Source organism: Pelophylax lessonae (assembly GCF_965119305.1).
Source record: "Pelophylax lessonae genome assembly, chromosome: 4".
In the NCBI taxonomy this organism is placed as follows: Eukaryota; Metazoa; Chordata; class Amphibia; order Anura; family Ranidae; genus Pelophylax; species Pelophylax lessonae.
Window position 1 is genome coordinate 324,088,543 of NC_138771.1, and position 18,740 is coordinate 324,107,282.

An 18,740-nucleotide genomic window follows, 5' to 3' on the forward strand; every position below is an offset into this window, starting at 1 on the left:
GATCTTGGCGTCCCGACTCCAGCCACTCCTCCCTCTGCTTGTTAAGAATGACCAAATGGGATTTATGCCAGGTAGGCAAACATCGGATGCTACCCGGCGGATCATCAACTTGATCCACCTGGCTGAGGTCTCCAGAACGCCTTCTCTGCTCCTAACGCTGGACGCAGAGAAGGCGTTCGATAGGGTAAATTGGCTTTTTATGCGGCTCACACTGGAGAAATTTGGCTTCTCGGGTGCAATACTGTCTGCAATTCTTGCTCTTTACTCCTGCCCCTCAGCAAAGGTCCTCACTGCTGGTGTAACATCGACTCCATTTCAAATTACTAATGGCACCCGCCAGGGGTGCCCCCTGTCCCCTATGATTTTCAACCTGATGATCGAGCCCCTGGCGGAGGCCATTAGATCGGATGGCGAGGTAGGGGGGTTCCGTGTGGGGTCAGTATCCCACACGGTTAGCCTCTTCGCGGACGATATCGTTATCACCCTCACTGACCCTACTCGCTCACTTCCGGCTGTCCATAGACTGCTCTCAGAATTCAGCTCCGTCTCTTACCACAAGGTGAACACATCCAAGTCATTAGTATTGAACCTGGGAATTGATAAACGAGTCGCTGACCGTCTTCAGAAAGATTTCCCCTACCCCTGGACTGTAGACTCTATTCCCTATCTAGGTATACTTATAACTCCCACCGTTAAACGACTCCTCCCTGCTAATGTAGAGGTCTTACTGAAGAAGACATCAAAACAATTGGCAGCCATGTCCAAAGTGGAGCTCTCCTGGGGTGGCCGGATGGCCGCCTATAAGATGTCGATATTGCCCCAAATCCTATATCTTTTTCGTGCCCTCCCACTAGCCTTCCCTAGAAAGTACTTGGAGGCTCTTTCCAAGAATATGCGAGACTTTATCTGGGGAGGCGCAAGAGCCCGAGTGGCTGCCTCCACTCTGGCTCTACCCAAGTTCATGGGCGGGGCCAAGCTTCCTGATCTGTATCTGTACTTGTGGTCCACAAGACTGGTCCAGCTCCGTATGTGGTTCTTCAATTCTACCTCCCTCCCCTGGGTTCAACTTGAAAGCCACCTAGCCCCCACTGGGGACCTCCGTCTGCTTCTCCTCGGGGACTTATGGATTCCATGGACGTTATCTCGGCTGCCCCCCACGTCCCGGTCATCGATCCTGGCATGGCGCAGACTGGCTCTAGCCGGCGTGAGGCAGACGGACGGACACTCCTTAGACTCCCGGTCGCTCCCGGTTTCCATCCTGTCCGCTCACATTCCCTCCCTCCAACTGACACACCTGGCCAGGTTGGGTCTGACTTCTATCTCGCATTTCTACGACTGCGATTCTTTGCGCTCCACTGCCTCACTGATGAAGGACTGTAGGCTCCCTTCCACGCTGCTTTTCTCGGTCCACCGCATACACAGCTTCTTGGCTGGGCACCCTCCGACGACTGGTCATTTACCTGCTAAGCCCTGGGCGTTCTACCACACTGATTCACGCACAACCAAAGGCATCTCTATTTTTTATGACAGTCTCCTTGATTTAGCAGATATCCCAAAATCTGTGCCCATGATTAGGTGGGAGAAGGATTTGGCGCTCACTTTCACCACGACACAATGGTCTAGAGCTTTAACGTCCACCTATCGTTATTCACACTGCACCTCCCACTGGGAACTCATGTTAAAAATTGTAAATCGGTGGTATTATACGCCCTATAGGCTCTCAAAACTGTTCCCCTCCACCCCAGCACACTGTTGGCGTGAATGCGGTGGCATTGGAACCCTGATTCACGTGCTATGGGAGTGCCCCTCACTCACAAGTTACTGGAAAAAAATCTTCAGTTGCATAGCGGACTGTACGGGGATACTACGTCCTCCGAAGAAGGAACTGGCGCTGTTGAATTTGGGTATTGATGATTACCCAATTCAATTTCGACAGATGATATTACATATTCTGCTAGCGGCTAGAATACTTATTCTGCGCAGATGGAAGTCTCTGGAGATCCCGGCTTTCTCTGAGTTAGTAGCGGTAGTAAATGATAATTATCGCCTGGAAAAGGCATTAGCAACTAATGACATGTTGCTTCATAGATTTACTGAAGCGTGGCAACACTGGAAATATAAGCACTGACCGTGGTGCTGGGCGGGACGGTGGGGTCGGTCTCCTCCCTGACGCTTATGTTCCCACTGGGATGTCGGGGAGGGGGCTGTCATCCTCTCCGTGCTTGCCTGGACCGGTGGTCTTTACTCCTATCTGCCGATGCTTTAGGCTTACTCGCCACTCAGCTGGGTCCTGGCACATAGGATAACACGTATGATAGCACATATGATAGCTTGACTTGCACATAATGATTACTGCATGTACCTTGACAGTATTGGTCTATGTTCTTACTGATGATTTTATAGTTTTGGAACCTACACCTGGTCCTGTCTGGAGTAACCCCCCCCTTTCTTGTACTCACGTTATGTACTACATGCCTTGTTTCAACTATTTTCATGAGAATGTTTGTACTTGTTGTTTTTCTTGTGAAATTCAATAAAAATTATTATTTAAAAAAAAAAAAAAAAAAAAAAGTCTTCCAGGCTGCTAAGATTCTGCCTAAATAGAAATTGGCTGAGATTTCAGTTCTTCTGTTGTAAAAATTAGTTTCCCTATCGTTCCATTGACGGATGCAGTCTCTGATGCATATCAGTAGGGTTATGCTGCCCCCCTACAGGAGTAGGACACTAGGAAGAAAAAAGTTCTGGCTACCCCCATGGGCAGTCCCAGGGGGCACATCCTCTCTCTTCCTACATAGGACATCAGTTTTATTCTGCCTAGTCAGGAGTAAGGACCTAGTTCCTTGCTGGGATCTATGGTCTTGTGTTGGTCTGGTTTTTCTAGGTTTTTTTTTTTTTTTTTTAGCTTTTCTCAGTTTTTTCCTGTGGGATCTACAGGCAACTATGCCGGATCTGGGCAATGGACTGGGTGTATAGATCCAGTGGTCACCCCAGCTGGCCAGCGAGTGCACACAGCTCCGCGCTGGGTCGGCCGCTACAGTTCCACTGGACGGGGACTGGCCCCTTGGCAATTTTCTTCCAAAGGCCATTAGCCACCCATTCCCTGGTGCGTAACTTCATCCAGGGGGTGCGACTTTTGGCACCTCCGGTGCGATTTCCGTTACCACCTTGGGACTTTTTCATTTGGTGCTTTTGGTTCTTCAGAAACCTCCTTTTGAAAGTTTTCAGGAGATTCCCCTGCTGGCGGCGTTGTCCTGTCTTTCTCCCTATCTGGTGCACACTCTGGATGTGGTTTGGGCAATCAGGGTGTACTTGGAACTACTGAGTATTTTTGGAAGTCTGATTCGCTCTTTGTACTCATGGATGGTCCAAAGAAAGGGCTGCCTGCGTCTGCTACGACTATTTCCAGATGGATCAGACAGACAGTGGTGCGGGCTTATTCGATTAAGGGTCAGGTTCCTTCTTTCCCTGTTAAGGCACGTTCTACTCAGGCGCTTAGTGTTTCCTGGGGCTTTTTCGCCATCAGGCATCTGAGGTTTGCAAGGCCGGCCATCTGGTCGTCTGTTCATACGTTAACAAAATTGTATAAGGTGGATGTGCTGGCATCTGCAGATGCCTCTTTTGGCCGTTGAGTTTTGAAGGCTGCTGTTTAAGGGGGCTTCTTAGCCTTCCTTGAGGGTGTTTAATGTTTTTTTCAGGTGGGCCTCATCTTTTGTTATGATGAGTCCTATGTTGCCTGGTTGGCTATGTTTAGCTTTGGGGACTTAATTTTCTGCTGTTCCCACCCCTCATTTTATAGCACTGCTTTGGGACGTCCCTACTGATATGAATCAGAGACTGCATCCGTCAATGAAACTATAGAGAACTGGATTTTTGACCGTCAAATCCTTTTCTCTGAAGTTCATTGACGGACGCAGTACCCGCCCCTCTATTTTGAGTTGGGTTGGTATTATTTCTCTGACACTGCTTTGATACAAACTGACATCCTATGTAGGAAGAGAGATGGTGTGCCCCCTGGGACTGCCCATGGGTGTAGCCAGAACTTTTTTTCTGCCTAGTGTCCTTCTCCTATAAGGGGCAGCATAACCCTACGAATATGCATCAGAGACTGCGTCCATCAATGAACTTAAGAGAAAAGGATTTTACGGTAAGTCAAAAATCCATTTTTTTTCCACAATGCCTTAAGCTTAAAAAAAAGTAAGTGTGTGTGTGTAAAATATATATGGATTTTTTTTTTCTTTTTTTTTTTTTTTTTTTTTTGTATATACATATTTCTTTTTATTTAAAAGTAATGGCGGTGATCAGCGACTTATTGCGGCTTGCAGTCTGACACTAACTGACACTTTGTGGGAACCAGTGATCATTACTAGAAAAATGCAGTCATTGTACTAATGACACTGGGTGGAAAGGGGTTAAACATCTAGGGCAATCAAAGGGTTAAATGTTTTTGCTTACCAAGTGTTTGTGTACACAGTGTGGTGTTTTTACTTCGGGATGTGCTGGATTTTATTCCCTGCTTTGCAGGGAAACAAAATCCACCACATCCCTGCTAAAAAGACAGAGCTCTGCCTCATTACAGGCAGAGCTTCGTCCTGTGTCTCTCCAACGATCAGCAGGTACCAATGGTTATCCTTTGGCCAGCACCTGCTGATCAGCTTCTGCTGTGACTACTACTGTGATCACAGCAGAAGCGGCACCCCCATGCGGAAGTGCAGAATCACGTGTGCGTGTGTATATGTATGTATGTGTGTGTATGTACACATATATGTGTGATTCTGCACAGAACGGCTGCCCAGTGGCAGTAAATCTGCTATGAAGCAGTTGGCAAGTGGTTAATGTTTAACAATCTTGACATGTCTTTACACTTTCACACCATACGTTTCTTTATACTACATCCGAGGACCCAGGGCATCTTCATCTCCATTTTGATAGGTTTCTGCTGCGACCTTCAGGTGATTGGACACTAGCAAAAAGACAGGAAATCCCCTCCCAGGTATAACCCTCCCCGTCAGGCAAGGTGAGGGTTTCCTCGTTTCATCTTAACCAGGACATTGTATTGCTGTCTTTCTGTCCTAAGCTTCAGACACGGGGACAAGGCTTTTCAGGCTTTTGATGTGGTTTATACTGTCAGGCGTTACCTAAAGTTGACTGCTGCAATTTGGCTGTTTGATTCCCTCTTGTACTTCCTGAAGGCCTTAGGAAGAGTCCCGCAACTTCAAAATGTACCATTTCTTAACCACTTTCACACCAGATTTTCCTGCTTAATGAACAGGCCACTTTTTTTCAACTTGACACTGCGTGACTTTAACTGACAATTGCGCGGTCATGCAATGCTGTACCCAAATTAAATTTACGTCCTTTTTTTCCCACAAACAGAGGTTTCTTTTGGTGGTATTTCATCACCTCTGCGTTTTTTATTTTTATTTTTTGCGATCTTAATAAAAAAAGAGCGAAAATTTTAAAGGAAAAAATGAAATTTTCTACTTGGTCTTTTAATACATATCCAACATACTCATTTTTTTGTCATATATTTTGACCAAAATGTATTTAGCTACATGTCTTTCACAAAAAAAATCTCAATAAGCGTATTTTTATTGGAATTTATGCAGCTTTTACTTTAAGTTGACATTGAAATGATATATTGCTCACGCATGCCATGGGTATATGTGGAATGACACCCAAAATATATTCTGCTGCTTCTCCTGAGTACAGGGATACCACATGTGTGAGACCTTTTGGTAGCCTAGCTGTGTACGGGACACCAAAAACCAATCGCCACCTTCAGGTTTTCTAATGGCGTAAATTGCTTTTCTCTAGCGCTCATCGACAGACGTAGTCCTCGGTGATACACCACCTTCGGGTTATGTTACCTCCGCAGGAGCAGGACTAGACAGGAAATTAAAAAGCTCTGGACACACCCTAGGGGCAGTCCCAGAGGGTATATCCTCTCTCTCTCTGCCTCAGCAAATCAGTTATTTTCTGTCTAGTTAGGAGTAAGGACCTAGATACCTTGCTGGGATCTTCGGTCCTGGCAAGTTTTTTTTCTTAAAAAGATTTTTTAGACAGCTTTTTTCTCCAGTGTTCCTGTGAGATCTTCAAGCAAGAAAGCTGAACTGGGCGACGGGCTGGATGTTGAGATCCGGTGGTCACCCCAGTTCAGCCTACGAGCGCGTGCAGGCCATAGCTCCGCGCTGGGTCGGCCGCGACAAAGTCCCATTAAGGGACTGACCCCGCGAGTTAAACGTCTCGCTGAAACGCCAAAGACCATGAGTCACGGCGTCCGTATTGGTCGACAGCCCTCCCGCCCCGGTGGAGAGGGGTACTGTCAGGAGTTGGTGCCCGCCTGGTTCCGGTATGGTGAGTAGTATGTTCCCCCTTTTTCCCTGACGGGTTTTGTGGTGAACGCGGGCCCCTCTCTGTATGGTAAGAAAGAGTCCTTTCTATCCTATAACATGTCACAAATCCTCCTACTTTGAGTGTGATTTATGTGTGCAAAAGCCAGGAGGCTTGGCTTGGGAGCTAACAATCTATTGTATACATGTTTTAAAGATGTAATCTGTGGCATTCTGGGAATCTTATGGGTTAAGTATAAGCTACCTACCAGTCAGAAGCCACGGACATGTAGACTGCCTTCCAAATCAGATCTCCAGCTATTTAGCAGGCCTCCCGAACGGCCACGCGGTCCGCCAGGGCCGGTACCGCCAACCACGCATATCCCCATGCAGAGAGAGTGTTGTGTGCCCTGCAGCACACCGCTATTCAGTTTAGGCCGCCGCCATTTTTTTTGCTGGATCGCACGAGCCGCCATTTTGGCGTAGCCTCGTGTCTCCAGCATGGGGGCGGCCATGTTTGAGGTGATTTACACCTCGTGGAGCTTGGGGGAGGTGCCGGAAGGCGTGCAGAGGGGCGGAGCCGCCTCCTTTCTTCCTGGGCAGCCAGCCAAAAGACTTCCTGTTTGTCAAGACAGCGCTGTAAGCTGTTGCAGTTTAACTCTGAGCATCAAGTGGTGAGCCTGGGGGTCTATCTCTCTCGATCGATAGGGATCCCTAAGCAGGTAACACTAAGGGGCTTTTTTGTGGCGCTGGGGGTCAGAAAAGAAAAAAAAAAAAAAAAAAGTTTTTTTCTTTACTTTTGAATTATATTATCCAGGAAGTAACTGGAGTTATTATGGACCCTGCCACACATATTCCCCCACCTGTTTCCCTCGAGGGGGCCTCGGGACCCGCCGGTGCACAGAGTATAGAGTCATTTACAGCAATTTTGGAGTCTATGGTGGCTCGGGTGGAGGCGGCCTGTCAGGGACGGGGGTCAAGGAAGCGACCCCCGCCTACCCCTATACCATCTGACACCTCTGACTCAGATTCAGAGATGGTCACGGCAGTTGCAGGTTCCTCTGCAAGGGCTGTTATCCCAGGTAAAGCCCCCTCAGACAGTGAGGAGGACGCTTCTTCTCTTGCTATAATTCAGGAAGAAGCATTGGTGGACGCACTAGTTGTGGCAGTGCAAGAAACCTTAAAACTTGAGGCTTTACCGGCAGAGGCAACTGAAACAGAGAGGCCTTTTGGGACTAATAAGCCCATCAAGACGGCGAAGGCTTTTCCTGTACCTAAATGTTTTGGTAATCAGATTAAAGGAGAATGGGAGCATTCTAAACGTACCTTTTATTATTTCCAAGCGTATTGCTAGACGCTATCCGTTTGAGGAATCCATCATTAAGAAATGGACGGTACCACCAGTCGTGGATCCGCCTATTTCCAGGCTGAATAAAGCCACGGTTATTCCAGTGGAGGACACTTCGTCCTTTAAGGACCCGGTGGATCGAAAGATAGAAGCAGAGTCCCGCACTATCTTTTCTCTGATAGGGTCAGCATTTAGACCAGTAATCGTTATTGGTCTAGTTTCCCAGACACTTACGGAATGGGCGAAAATGGTACGCCAAGATCTTAGGGGAAAAGATATTCCCCAGGAGACATCTGATTTGATGGAACAGATCATACAAGGGCTACGGTTTATCTGTGACGCAGCCTTGGACACTACTCCCCTATTAGGGCATGCATCTAAGTTAGCAGTGATCCTCAGACGTGTGCTGTGGTTAAAATGCTGGTCAGCTGACCTAGGTTCCAAAAAGACCTTGACCAATCTCCCCTTTCAGGGGAATCGTCTATTTGGAGCCAACCTAGATGAAATCATTAAGGATGCCACTGGGGGCAAGAGCACTTTTTTGCCACAGGCTGCAAAAGCTAAGGGACCTCGCAACAAGCGAGGACCTTTCTTTACCGCCCATAAAGGGCGCCCGGCTGGTACTAGCGGGAAAGGCAAGACTCCTCCAGGAGGGTTCAAGAAGGGGACCAACCCAGCCAAACCCGAAGCAAAGGAGTACACAGCCTGAAGGTGCGCCCCCACCCGGTTTCAGGGTGGGGGGACGTTTTCACCGGTATTCAGGACATTAGATCGAGCATCAACCACTACTACCGGTGCGATTCTTCCCTTCCAACATTTAAGTACCACAGGAAGCGGTAGTTACCGTTCCCTGAAAAGATCTTTTCCTTTACCTTTTCCTAAGATTAGTCCCGATACCTCACAGGAATCGGATCTGGTTGACCAGATAGGCCAAGTAGCCTCTAGTCGGGTGACTTCGGTCCCTGAGGTTCAACCAGAAAAGATCACCTTTCCTGATAACTATCAGGTATCTGATAAATGTGTGGGAACAGAAAACGACCAGACTTTCTCGGATGGTCGGGGCCAGATAGCTCTAGGGACGCCTGGTTCAGATCCAATCAGCGCCAGTGGTCCTAGAAATTCTAGGCTGGCCTCCTCAAGCCGGCCTGGCCGACTTGGACATGTTAGTCGCAGACGTTCCGTGGGAACTTCGTCTCAGGGAGTGTCTGTGGTCTCAAGGACCAATTTACCTTCGTGCTTTACAGTCGCTGGTTTTAATGGCCTGGCCATTGAGACCCAAGTACTGAAGGACAGAGGTTTGTCTACTTCAGTCATTTCTACCCTTATTAAAGCAAGGAAAGCGACTTCCAGCAAAGTCTATTATCACACATGGAAGTCTTATATTGCGTGGTGCGAATCTTTAGGATTTCCTCCACGTACCTATTCGGTGACTCGAATATTGGCCTTTTTGCAACAAGGGGTTGAGCAGAAGCTAGCCTTGAGCACCATCAAGGGTCAAGTTTCAGCATTAGCAATCTTCTTTCAGAAGCCTTTAGCTACCAAATCCTTGGTGCGGAATTTCATCCAGGGGGTGCGGCACCTGGCTCCTCCAGTCCGCGCGCCCTTACCGCCCTGGGATCTTAATTTGGTTTTGTCGGTTCTACAGAAACCTCCCTTTGAAAACATCAGGGAGATTCCCTTGCTTACTCTATCCCAGAAGGTGGCCTTCTTGGTGGCTATTACTTCTGCTCGCAGGGTGTCAGAACTGGCTGCATTATCATGCCAGTCACCATACCTAGTGATTCATAGGGATAAGGTAGTACTTCATCCTAAGCCATCTTTTCTTCCCAAGGTGGTTTCAGATTTTCATCTGAATGAAGATATTGTACTACCTTCCTTGTGTCCTCAGCCCAAGCATCATCGGGAACATGCGTTGCATTCCTTAGATGTGGTTCGGGCAATCAGGGTATACCTGAAAGCTACGGAATCATTCCGTAAGACGGATTCACTTTTTGTGATCACGGATGGCCCCAGAAAGGGTTTGCCTGCATCTGCCGCGACCATTGCCAAATGGATTAGACAAACGGTGGTACAGGCTTATTCTATTAAGGGTCAGAGTCCTCCGTTCCCTGTTAGGGCGCACTCCACTCGAGCGCTCAGTACTTCCTGGGCCTTTCGCCATCAGGCGTCAGTGGTCCAGGTATGTAAGGCGGCCACCTGGTCGTCGGTACATACCTTTACAAAATTCTATAAAATTGATGTGACGGCATCGGCGGATGCCTCATTTGGCCGCAAGGTTTTGCAGGCCGCAATTTGAGGAGACCGGTGGTCTACCTCGAGGGTTTTTTTCTGTTTGAAAAAAAAAAAAAAAAATTGTTTTCTCTTTTTTTGGTTGAGTCTCATCATTAAGGATGAGCATTGTAAACTTCTAGTTGGCACCGGTTGGGCCTTCTAGATTGGGATTTGATTTCCATTTTCCCACCCCTCAGTTGTGATACTGCTCTGGGACGTCCCGAAGGTGGTGTATCACCGAGGACTACGTCTGTCGATGAGCGCTAGAGAAAAATGGATTTTTGTAAAATCTTACCGTAAAATCCTTTTCTCTTAGCTCATCGACAGACGTAGTCCCCGCCCCTCTGTTTTGGAGTTGGGTTGGGTTAAATTCTCTAAGCACTGCTTTTTCACATAACTGATTTGCTGAGGCAGAGAGAGAGAGGATATACCCTCTGGGACTGCCCCTAGGGTGTGGCCAGAGCTTTTTAATTTCCTGTCTAGTCCTGCTCCTGCGGAGGTAACATAACCCGAAGGTGGTGTATCACCGAGGACTACGTCTGTCGATGAGCTAAGAGAAAAGGATTTTACGGTAAGATTTTACAAAAATCCATTTATTTCACTTCCTCACTACCTGTCAGTTTCGGAGGCCCTGAAATTTCAAGATGGCACAAACCCCCCCAAATGACCCCTTTTTGGAAGGTGGACACCCAAGCTATTTACTTAGAGGACTCAGCTTGCATGTTGAGTCCATGGAATATTTTATTATTTTGCCACAAGTTTTGGGAAAACTATATTTTTGTTTTTTTATATTTAACATAGTTGTCACTAAATGAGAGATTGCTCACACATACCATGGGTATATGTGAAATGACACCCCAAAATACATTCTGCTGCTTCTCCTGTGTATGGGGATGCCCCATGTGTGAGACTTTTTGTCTAGCCGCGTACAGGACCCCGAAAACCAATCGCTGCTTTCCAAGGGCGTAAATTGTTGATTGCACTCCTCACTACCTATCAGTTTCAGAGGCCATGAAATGCCAAGAAAGCACAAATGACCCCTTTTCAGAAAGTAGACACTCTAAGCTATTTGCAGAGAGGCATGTTGAGTGTTTTGCAGGTCTCACTTTTTGTCACAAAGTTTTGAAAATTTAAAAAAGAGGAAAAAAATGCATTTTCCGTTTTTTTTTTTGTTTTTTTTTTTTTTTTTTTTTTTCCATTTTCCAAAATAAATGAGAGCTTGAGAGCTGCAAAATACTTACCATGCATCTTAGCAAATACCCTGGGGTGTCTACTTTTCGAAAAGGGACTTTTGGGGGGGGGTTTGTACTGCCTTGGCATAGTGAGGAGTGAAATCAACAATTTACGCCCTTAGAAAGCCTGAAGGCAGTGATTGGTTTTCGGGGTCCTGTATGCGGCTAGACTGCCAAAAAGTCTCTTACATGGGGTGTCCCGTACTCGGGAGAAGCAGCAGAATGAATTTTGGGGTGTTATTTCACATATAACCATGGCATGTGTGAGCAATATATCATTTAGTGACAACTTTGTGTAAAAAAACAAAACATTTTTTTCCTGAAACCTGTGGTAAAATATAAAATATTCCATGGACTCACCATGCCTCTCAGCAAATAGCTTGGAGTGTCTACTTTGCAAAATGGGGTCATTTGGGGGGATTTTTTTTACTATCTTGGCATTTCATGGCCTTCAAAACTGTGATCAGTAGTGAGGAGTGAAATCAACAATTTACGCCCTTCGAAAGCCTGAAGGCGGTGATTAGTTTTCGGGGTCCTGTACGGGGCTAGACGCAGCGCCATATCTTCTTAGCTTATTGGTTTATGCTCCTTTAATCAGGAATAGGCACTAGACAGGAAAAAGCTTTACCCCACACACTCTGCTACAGAAGCCAGTTTGTTTCTGCCTAGTTTTAGGAATAGGACCTAGTTCCCTGCTGGGACCTCGGTCTTCGCTATAATAGGGAAATTTGTTATTTTGTGATTTTTGTTTTAACTCGTTAGAGTTCCTGGAGAACTACACAAATCAGTCTCTTCTCCCAAAAGTGGTTTCTGATTTTCATTTGAATGAAGACATTGTACTGCCTTCACTCTGCCTCAAGCCCAAGCATCCTAAGGAATTTGCCTTTCATTCTTTGGATGTGGTTAGAGCGATCAGAGTTTACCTGGCGGTTACTGAGTCTTTTAGAAAGTCCGATGCTCTTTTTGTCCTTACCAAGGGTCCTTGTAAGGGATTGGCTACTTCTGCGGCGACCATTTCCGGGTGGATCAGGCAAACGGTTGTTCAGGTTTATTCACTGAAGGGTCAGGTTCCTCCTTTCCCAGGGACGGCTCATTCTACTAGAGCGCTGAGTACCCCTTGGGCTTTTCGACATCAGGCGTCAGTGATGCAAGTTTGCAAAACGGTGACTTGGTCGTCTGTACATACGTTCACAAAATTCTACAAAGTTGATGTGTTGGCATCTTCGGATGCTTCCTTTGCCGCAAGGTTTTGCAGGCTGCTGTCTAAAGAGAATCTTTTTTTGTTCTCTTTGAGGGTGTATGTTTTTTTTTACTAGGTGAGCTCCAGTTGTTCCTTGTTGAGCTCCATCTTACCTGGTTGGTTATGTTTAGCCTTTGGAGAGTTACATTCTTCTTTGCGTTGTCTTCCCACCCCTAATATTACTGCTTTGGGACATCCCAATGGTCTAATAAGATATGGAGCTGTGTCTTTCAATGAACAATAGAGAAAACTGGATTTTTGTACTTACCGTAAAATCCTTTTCTCTGAAGTCCGACAGACGCAGCACCCGCCCCTCTACTTCTGAGTGAATTGGGTTGTTTTTGTCTTTTAAACACTGCTTGCAACGAAACTGATTACTGTAGCAGAGTGTGTTGGGTTATTCCTGCAGGGACAGCCCCCATAGGCGTGGTAAAGCTTTTTCCTGCCTAGTGCCTGTTCCTGTTTGGAGGAGCATAACTTATTGGTCTAAGAAGATATGGAGCTTGTGTCGGTCAATCAACTTCAGAGAAAAGGATTTTACGGTAAGTACAAAAATCCAGTTTTTGGATTTACCTGTAAAATTTCCTGGTGTACAACTGGGATCCTGCCCTTCTGCATTTGTGCTCTTTGGCTTCCTACAAAAACTGAAGCCTTGCTTGACAGGAAGGGCTTTTGCCTCGGAGGGTATTTCCTGTCTTTTATTTGCCAATGTTTAATCATCTAAAGGTGGCAACATAACCCTGACATAATGGAAAAGAAGATACCCTGTGTCCTGTGTTGTTCTCCCAAGAAAAGGATTTTATAGGTAAACCAAAAATTCTATTTGTTTCTCTTATCCTTAACTGAATTCAACAAGGCTTATTTTGTGTTCAGGTAAGATGACTAACGCTGATCTTATGAAGTATGGCCTGGCAGATGTGGCAGAGAACCCCGGTATTATCACTGACATTGGCATGAAAGCTGTAAACGAAGTCTTCTCCTGCATCAAGTACTTGGTGATCTATAACTGCCCTCACCTGCACAATCCAAAAAACTGGATCACAGGTAATAAAAGCTGATTGATTAGAATTGAAACTGAAGGTTGCTCATTCTAAACTGGTAAGCACCATTATCTGGCTATTAAAACTAAAGCTGGCTATAGATGTTTGTTGTTTTCCCATTCAGCCAGAGGGCTGTGCTAAAAAAAAATTAAGATTCCTCCATCCACATTAAATGAGGTAGATGGAGGAATCCCCGTCCTGACGTATTTTGACAGTGGGACTCTCTGTTGATCAGCAGCTGATCAGTGTATTCTGACAGCAAAGGTTTTCCAGCTTGCCATTCAACAGAAGTTGAACAGGGATGGCCATGCACTCTTCGAAATTCAGCCAGTCCCTGCCAAACTAGCTGAATCCCGTTCTGTCTATGGCCAGCTTAAGACTTGAAGTAGAATTGCAGCCTCAACCCAACTAGTCTTAACGTTTCCCTTCCTCCTCCTCCTCCCCCCTCTGCCTCCTAACATCTATGCTGACTAACCTGTCTAAAAAAGATCTATATATTTACCCTATTTCAGTCCGCTTTTTATATTCTCTTTATCACTTTTGCTTTTGTTTATTGAACTGATAAATTATATACCAACTTTCTATGCTGCAGTGGAGGAAGTTGCAGCATGTTTGACTTTTAAATATCACTTTCTTCAATGTAGGTTTTTTTGCGATTATAGAAGTATGATAAATGACAACTATAGTACAAGAAACTGTAAAAGCAGATGTATATTTCTCATGGTACGTTGCAAATATCATTCTGATACCACATAGAGCAGGGAATAGATACCACAGAATAATGCAAGTAATACTTTTTAAACCTTTTCTCTTTCGTTCATTGACGGACACAGCTGCAGATCATCTTGACCCTTGGGTTTATGCTGCCCCCTACAGGAGTAAGACACTAGGTGGAAAAAAGTTTGACTATGCCTATAGATCAGTCCCAAAGGGTATACTCCCACTATCTGCAATAGGTCTTCAGTTTCTGGGATCTCTGGTCCTAGCATTTGTTTTCCTTATTTTTAAACTGAAGTTTTTCTAATTTTATTATTTTTTGTTCCTGTGAGACCTACCATCAACTGAGCGAAGCAGGCCAAAATCTTCTATGCAGGACATGGTAACCTTACAAGCAGACCTGAACAAAATAATTGGGTGGGCAACTACATGGCAGATGAGGTTTAATGTTAAAAAATGTAAGGTAATGCACTTTTTCTGACGCGTGTCAGAAAAATGAATGCAAGTTACTCGCTAGGTGGTGATCCCCCTGGGTGAATCTAAGATGGAGGACCTGGGGGTCCTAGTGGACAACAGGCTTGGCTATTGGCATGCAATGCCAAGTTGCTGAAGCAAAGCCAACAGAAAACTGGCATGCATAAAAAAAAAGGGGGGGGGGGGGGATTCACTCCAGAGATAAAGCAATTATTCTCCCACTCTACAGACTCTGGTCCAGCCATATCTTGAATATGCCGTACAGTTCTGGGCACCGGTCCTCAGAAAGGATGTGCTAGAACTGGAGAGAGTCCAGAGAAGGGCAACAAAGATAATTAGGGGAATGGAGGCCATCGGCTATGAGGAAAGACTACAAGCATTTTAACTTATTTTCTCTGGAGAAGAGACGCTTGAGAGGGGATATGATATCAATGTACAAAAACCATACTTGTGACCTTAGCATAGGGAACAAACTTTTCAGAGAAAGGGAATTCAATAGGACACAGAGCCATTCACTAGAACTAGAAGAAAAGCGGTTTAACATTAACCTGCGTAAGAGGTTCTTTACTGTCAGAGCAGTAAGGATGTGGAATTTTCCTCCACAAGCAGTGGTACCAGCAGGGAGCATGGTTAGTGTCAAAAAAACTATTAGATGGGCACCTTTTAAAGACCACAACATACAGGGGTATACAATGTACGGTTAACAGCAAACGCACACACTTCATACTTTGAACTGGATGGACGTCTTTTTTTCAACCTCACTAACTATGTAAGTATATTACTGCTGGACCGTGCGATGGACTGGATAGCCTAGATCTTTACGGTCTTCCCAGTCTGGCCAGCGAGCATGACCTGACCTTAGCTCTGTGTTAGGTTGACCGTGACATAGCCCCACTAGACAGGGGCTGCCTGACGAGTTAAACGTCTCACGAGGTGCATAGCCTCTGGCCTGCAGAACCCCAATTCCAAGATGGTGCGGTGTTCTGCCTGAAGCATTGCCCGCCCAAGGTGTGGCGAGTAGTGTCCCCCCCTCTCTTCTGGTGTTTTTTTTTTTTTTTGGGGTGAACGTGGGCCCTTCCTTCCCCCCTCACTATCGGGGTCCCTCTGCGGACCACCCTCCCATTCACCCATGCCTAGCTCCCCTTCCCCATGCCGTCACTGGTGTCCAAAGTAGATATGGCCCTCCAAAATAGGACAAAGAGAATATATAGTTAGTTTGTGAGTAGTCCTCTGGCCGACGCCACAGACGCTCTGGTGGCTCCTTGGGGCCAGTATCGTCTGATGTATGCATTTCCTCCATTAACTCTTCTGCCAAGACTCATGCGAAGAATTGAGGCAGAAGGGATTCCGGTCATCCTAGTGGCTCCGGACTTGCCTCGCAGGTCCTGGTATGCAGATCTAGTTCGGCTGGTTGCCAATGTCCCTTGGAGACTCCCTCTCAGGGAAGATCTGTTAGCTCTAGGACCGATCTTCCATCCTACTTTACAGTCACTGGCTTGAACGGCTTGACTGTTGAAAGCCAAGTGGTGAAGGATGGAGGGGCGTCTGAATCTGATTCTTATGCTGTTAAAAGCTAGAAAATCTACTTCTGGGAAGATTGCTCATCGAGTCTGGAGGGCGTACATTGCTTGGCGTGAGTCTCCGGGGGTCTCCCCCTTTTCCTTTTCGGTGTCTCGTGTTTTGAAGTTTCTCCAAAGAGGTGTAGATCAGCGTTTCCAGATTTCGACCCTGGCGATTTTCTTTCAGCGCCCGTTGGCCACTAATTCCTTGGTTCACTCCTTTGTTCAGGGGTCTGCCACCTGGCTCCTCCGGGGAGGTCTCCATTACCCCTGTGGGGCCTCAATTTGGTGCTGTCGGTTCTTCAGAAACCCCCTTTTGAAAATATTTGTGAGGTTTCTCTGCTTACTCTGTCACAGAACGTATCCTTCTTGGTGGCTATTACTTCTGCGCGCAAGGTGTCTGAGTTAGCTGCGTTGTCTTGTCGTTCACCCTGTCTGCTTCCTCCCTGCCAGTCGTTCCTTCCTAAAGTTGTCCCTGGTTTCCATTTAAATAAAGACATTGTGTTGCCTGCCTTGTGTCCTAAGCCTAAGAATTCTAAAGAGATTGCCTTGCATTCCTTGTATGTGATTCGGGCAATTGGGGTACTTGGTGGCGACTGAGTCCTCCGAAAATCGGGTTCTCTATTTATCCTTCTGGATGGACCCCGTAAGGGGCTGGCCGTGTCTGCTGCGAACACTTCTAGATGGATCAGGCAGACAGTGGTGCAGGCCTATTCCATTAAGGGTCATGATCCTCCTTTCCCTGTAAGGTGCATTCTACGAGGGTGCGTAGTGCCTCTTCCGTCATCAGGCGTCGGTAGTGCATGTTTGCAAGGTGGGTACCTGGTCGTCAGTGCACACTTTCACAACATGTTATAGGTGGATGTGTTGGCATCTGTGGATGCTTCCTTTGGCCGCAAGGTTTTGCAGGTCGCTGTTGGAGAGGATTAGTTTTCTTTGGGGGTGTTTTTTTGTTTTTGTCAGGTGAGCCCCAGTTGTTCCTGGTTGAGCTCCTGTTTTACCTGGTTGGCTATGTTTCTCTGTCGCTCATTGACAGACGTAGTCTTCTTGATTCACAAGAACTGGGTTATGCTGCCCTCTACAGGAGTAGGACTAGGCAGAAAGAAAAAACGTTCTGGCTCCACCCTAGGGGCAGTCCCAGAGGGTATATCCTCTTTCTGTCTGCTACAGAGAATCAGTTTTTTTCTTTCTAGTCAGGAGTAAGGACCTAAGTTCCTTGCTGGGATCTTTTTGGTCCTGGCAAGATTTTTTCTTTAGAAAAAATATTTTTTAGGTAGTTTTCTCCAGTGTTTTTTTTCCTGTGAGATCTTCAAGCAAAAACGCCGGACTGGGCGACACTAGTGGTCACCCCAGCCGGCCTACGAGCGCGCGCAGACCATTGCATTGCGCTTGGTCGGCCGCGACACATTCAAGTAAGTATGCGGGGCCGGGCGACGGGCTGGATGTTGAGATCCAGTGGTCACCCCGGTTTCTGCCTACGAGCGTGTGCAGACCAGAGCTCCGCGCTGGGTCGGCCGCGACGGAGTCCCATTGGAGGGACTGACCTTGCGAGTTTAAAGTCTCGCTTGGACGCCAGGAACCACAGAGTCGAGGCGTCCGGAGTGGTCCACAACCCCCCACCCCGGTGGAGAGGGTATTGTGAAGAGAGGGTGCCTGTCGGTTCGGTATGGTGAGTAAACGTTCCCTTTTTTCCTCGTTATGAGGCAGTATGAATTATGGGCCCCTCCATACATGGTCAGTATATATCTGACACTAAAAGTCCCCCTTGTAAATACAGTATGTGTTTGGTGGGAAGTGGACTTGGTTTGAGAGCTAACACTCTACCCAGCAGACTGTAGTATTACAGCAGACATAGGAGGTATAATCCTACCTTAATTGTAGTGTACCTCCTGCAGATCGATAAACCGCCACTTAGCAGAGATGCAGGTGGATTTGCTGGGAAAAACGATTTTGGCGGTCCGCCGCCATTTTGCCGTAGACCAGGTGCATGTATGTCCTCAGGTCACGCCGGCCGCCATGTTTTTGGAGTCTATTGTCTCCTGTATGGGGGCGGCCATGTTTGATGAGCCCAGCTACCTCGTGGAGAGCTGGGAACGCCGAAAGGCGTACACAGGGGGCGGAGCCACGTCCTTCTACCCGGGAAAACGAACACAGCTCTTTCCAGTCTGTAAAAGACAGACGCTGACTGCAGTTGGTTGGAAACTTCTCTGCATCGGGTGGTGAGCCTTGGGGGTCCCTCTCTCTCTCTGTGGGGATCGAGAAGCAGGTATTTTGAGGGGCGCTATTGCGCTAGGGGGAGACACATAAAAAAAAAAAAAAGAGATTTTTTTTTTATTTAAAAAATTAAAAAAAAAAAAAAAAAGTTTTTTGTTTTTTCTGGCAGAGGTGTCCTGAATTAACATGGACCCTGCCACTCATGTATCTCCACCGGATCCCCTCGAGGTGTCTGCAGGATCCTCCAGCACCCCACTGATAGTTGAATCATTGTCAGCTATTATGGAAACTTTTGTGTCCCGGGTGGAAGTGGCTT

General features: G+C 46.7%; 1 protein-coding gene across 2 annotated transcripts in view; it reads left to right on the plus strand.

Annotated features, from left to right (window-relative positions):
• The window catches only part of FBXO38 (F-box protein 38), a 124,297-nt gene that overhangs the window by 52,727 nt on the left and 52,830 nt on the right, over positions 1 to 18,740 (plus strand). For both annotated transcript variants that reach the window (XM_082253254.1, XM_082253255.1), the window contains exon 10: positions 13,294 to 13,464. In XM_082253254.1, coding sequence (XP_082109380.1) covers positions 13,294 to 13,464 — 171 coding nt within the window. The remainder of the gene's footprint in view (positions 1 to 13,293; positions 13,465 to 18,740) is intronic.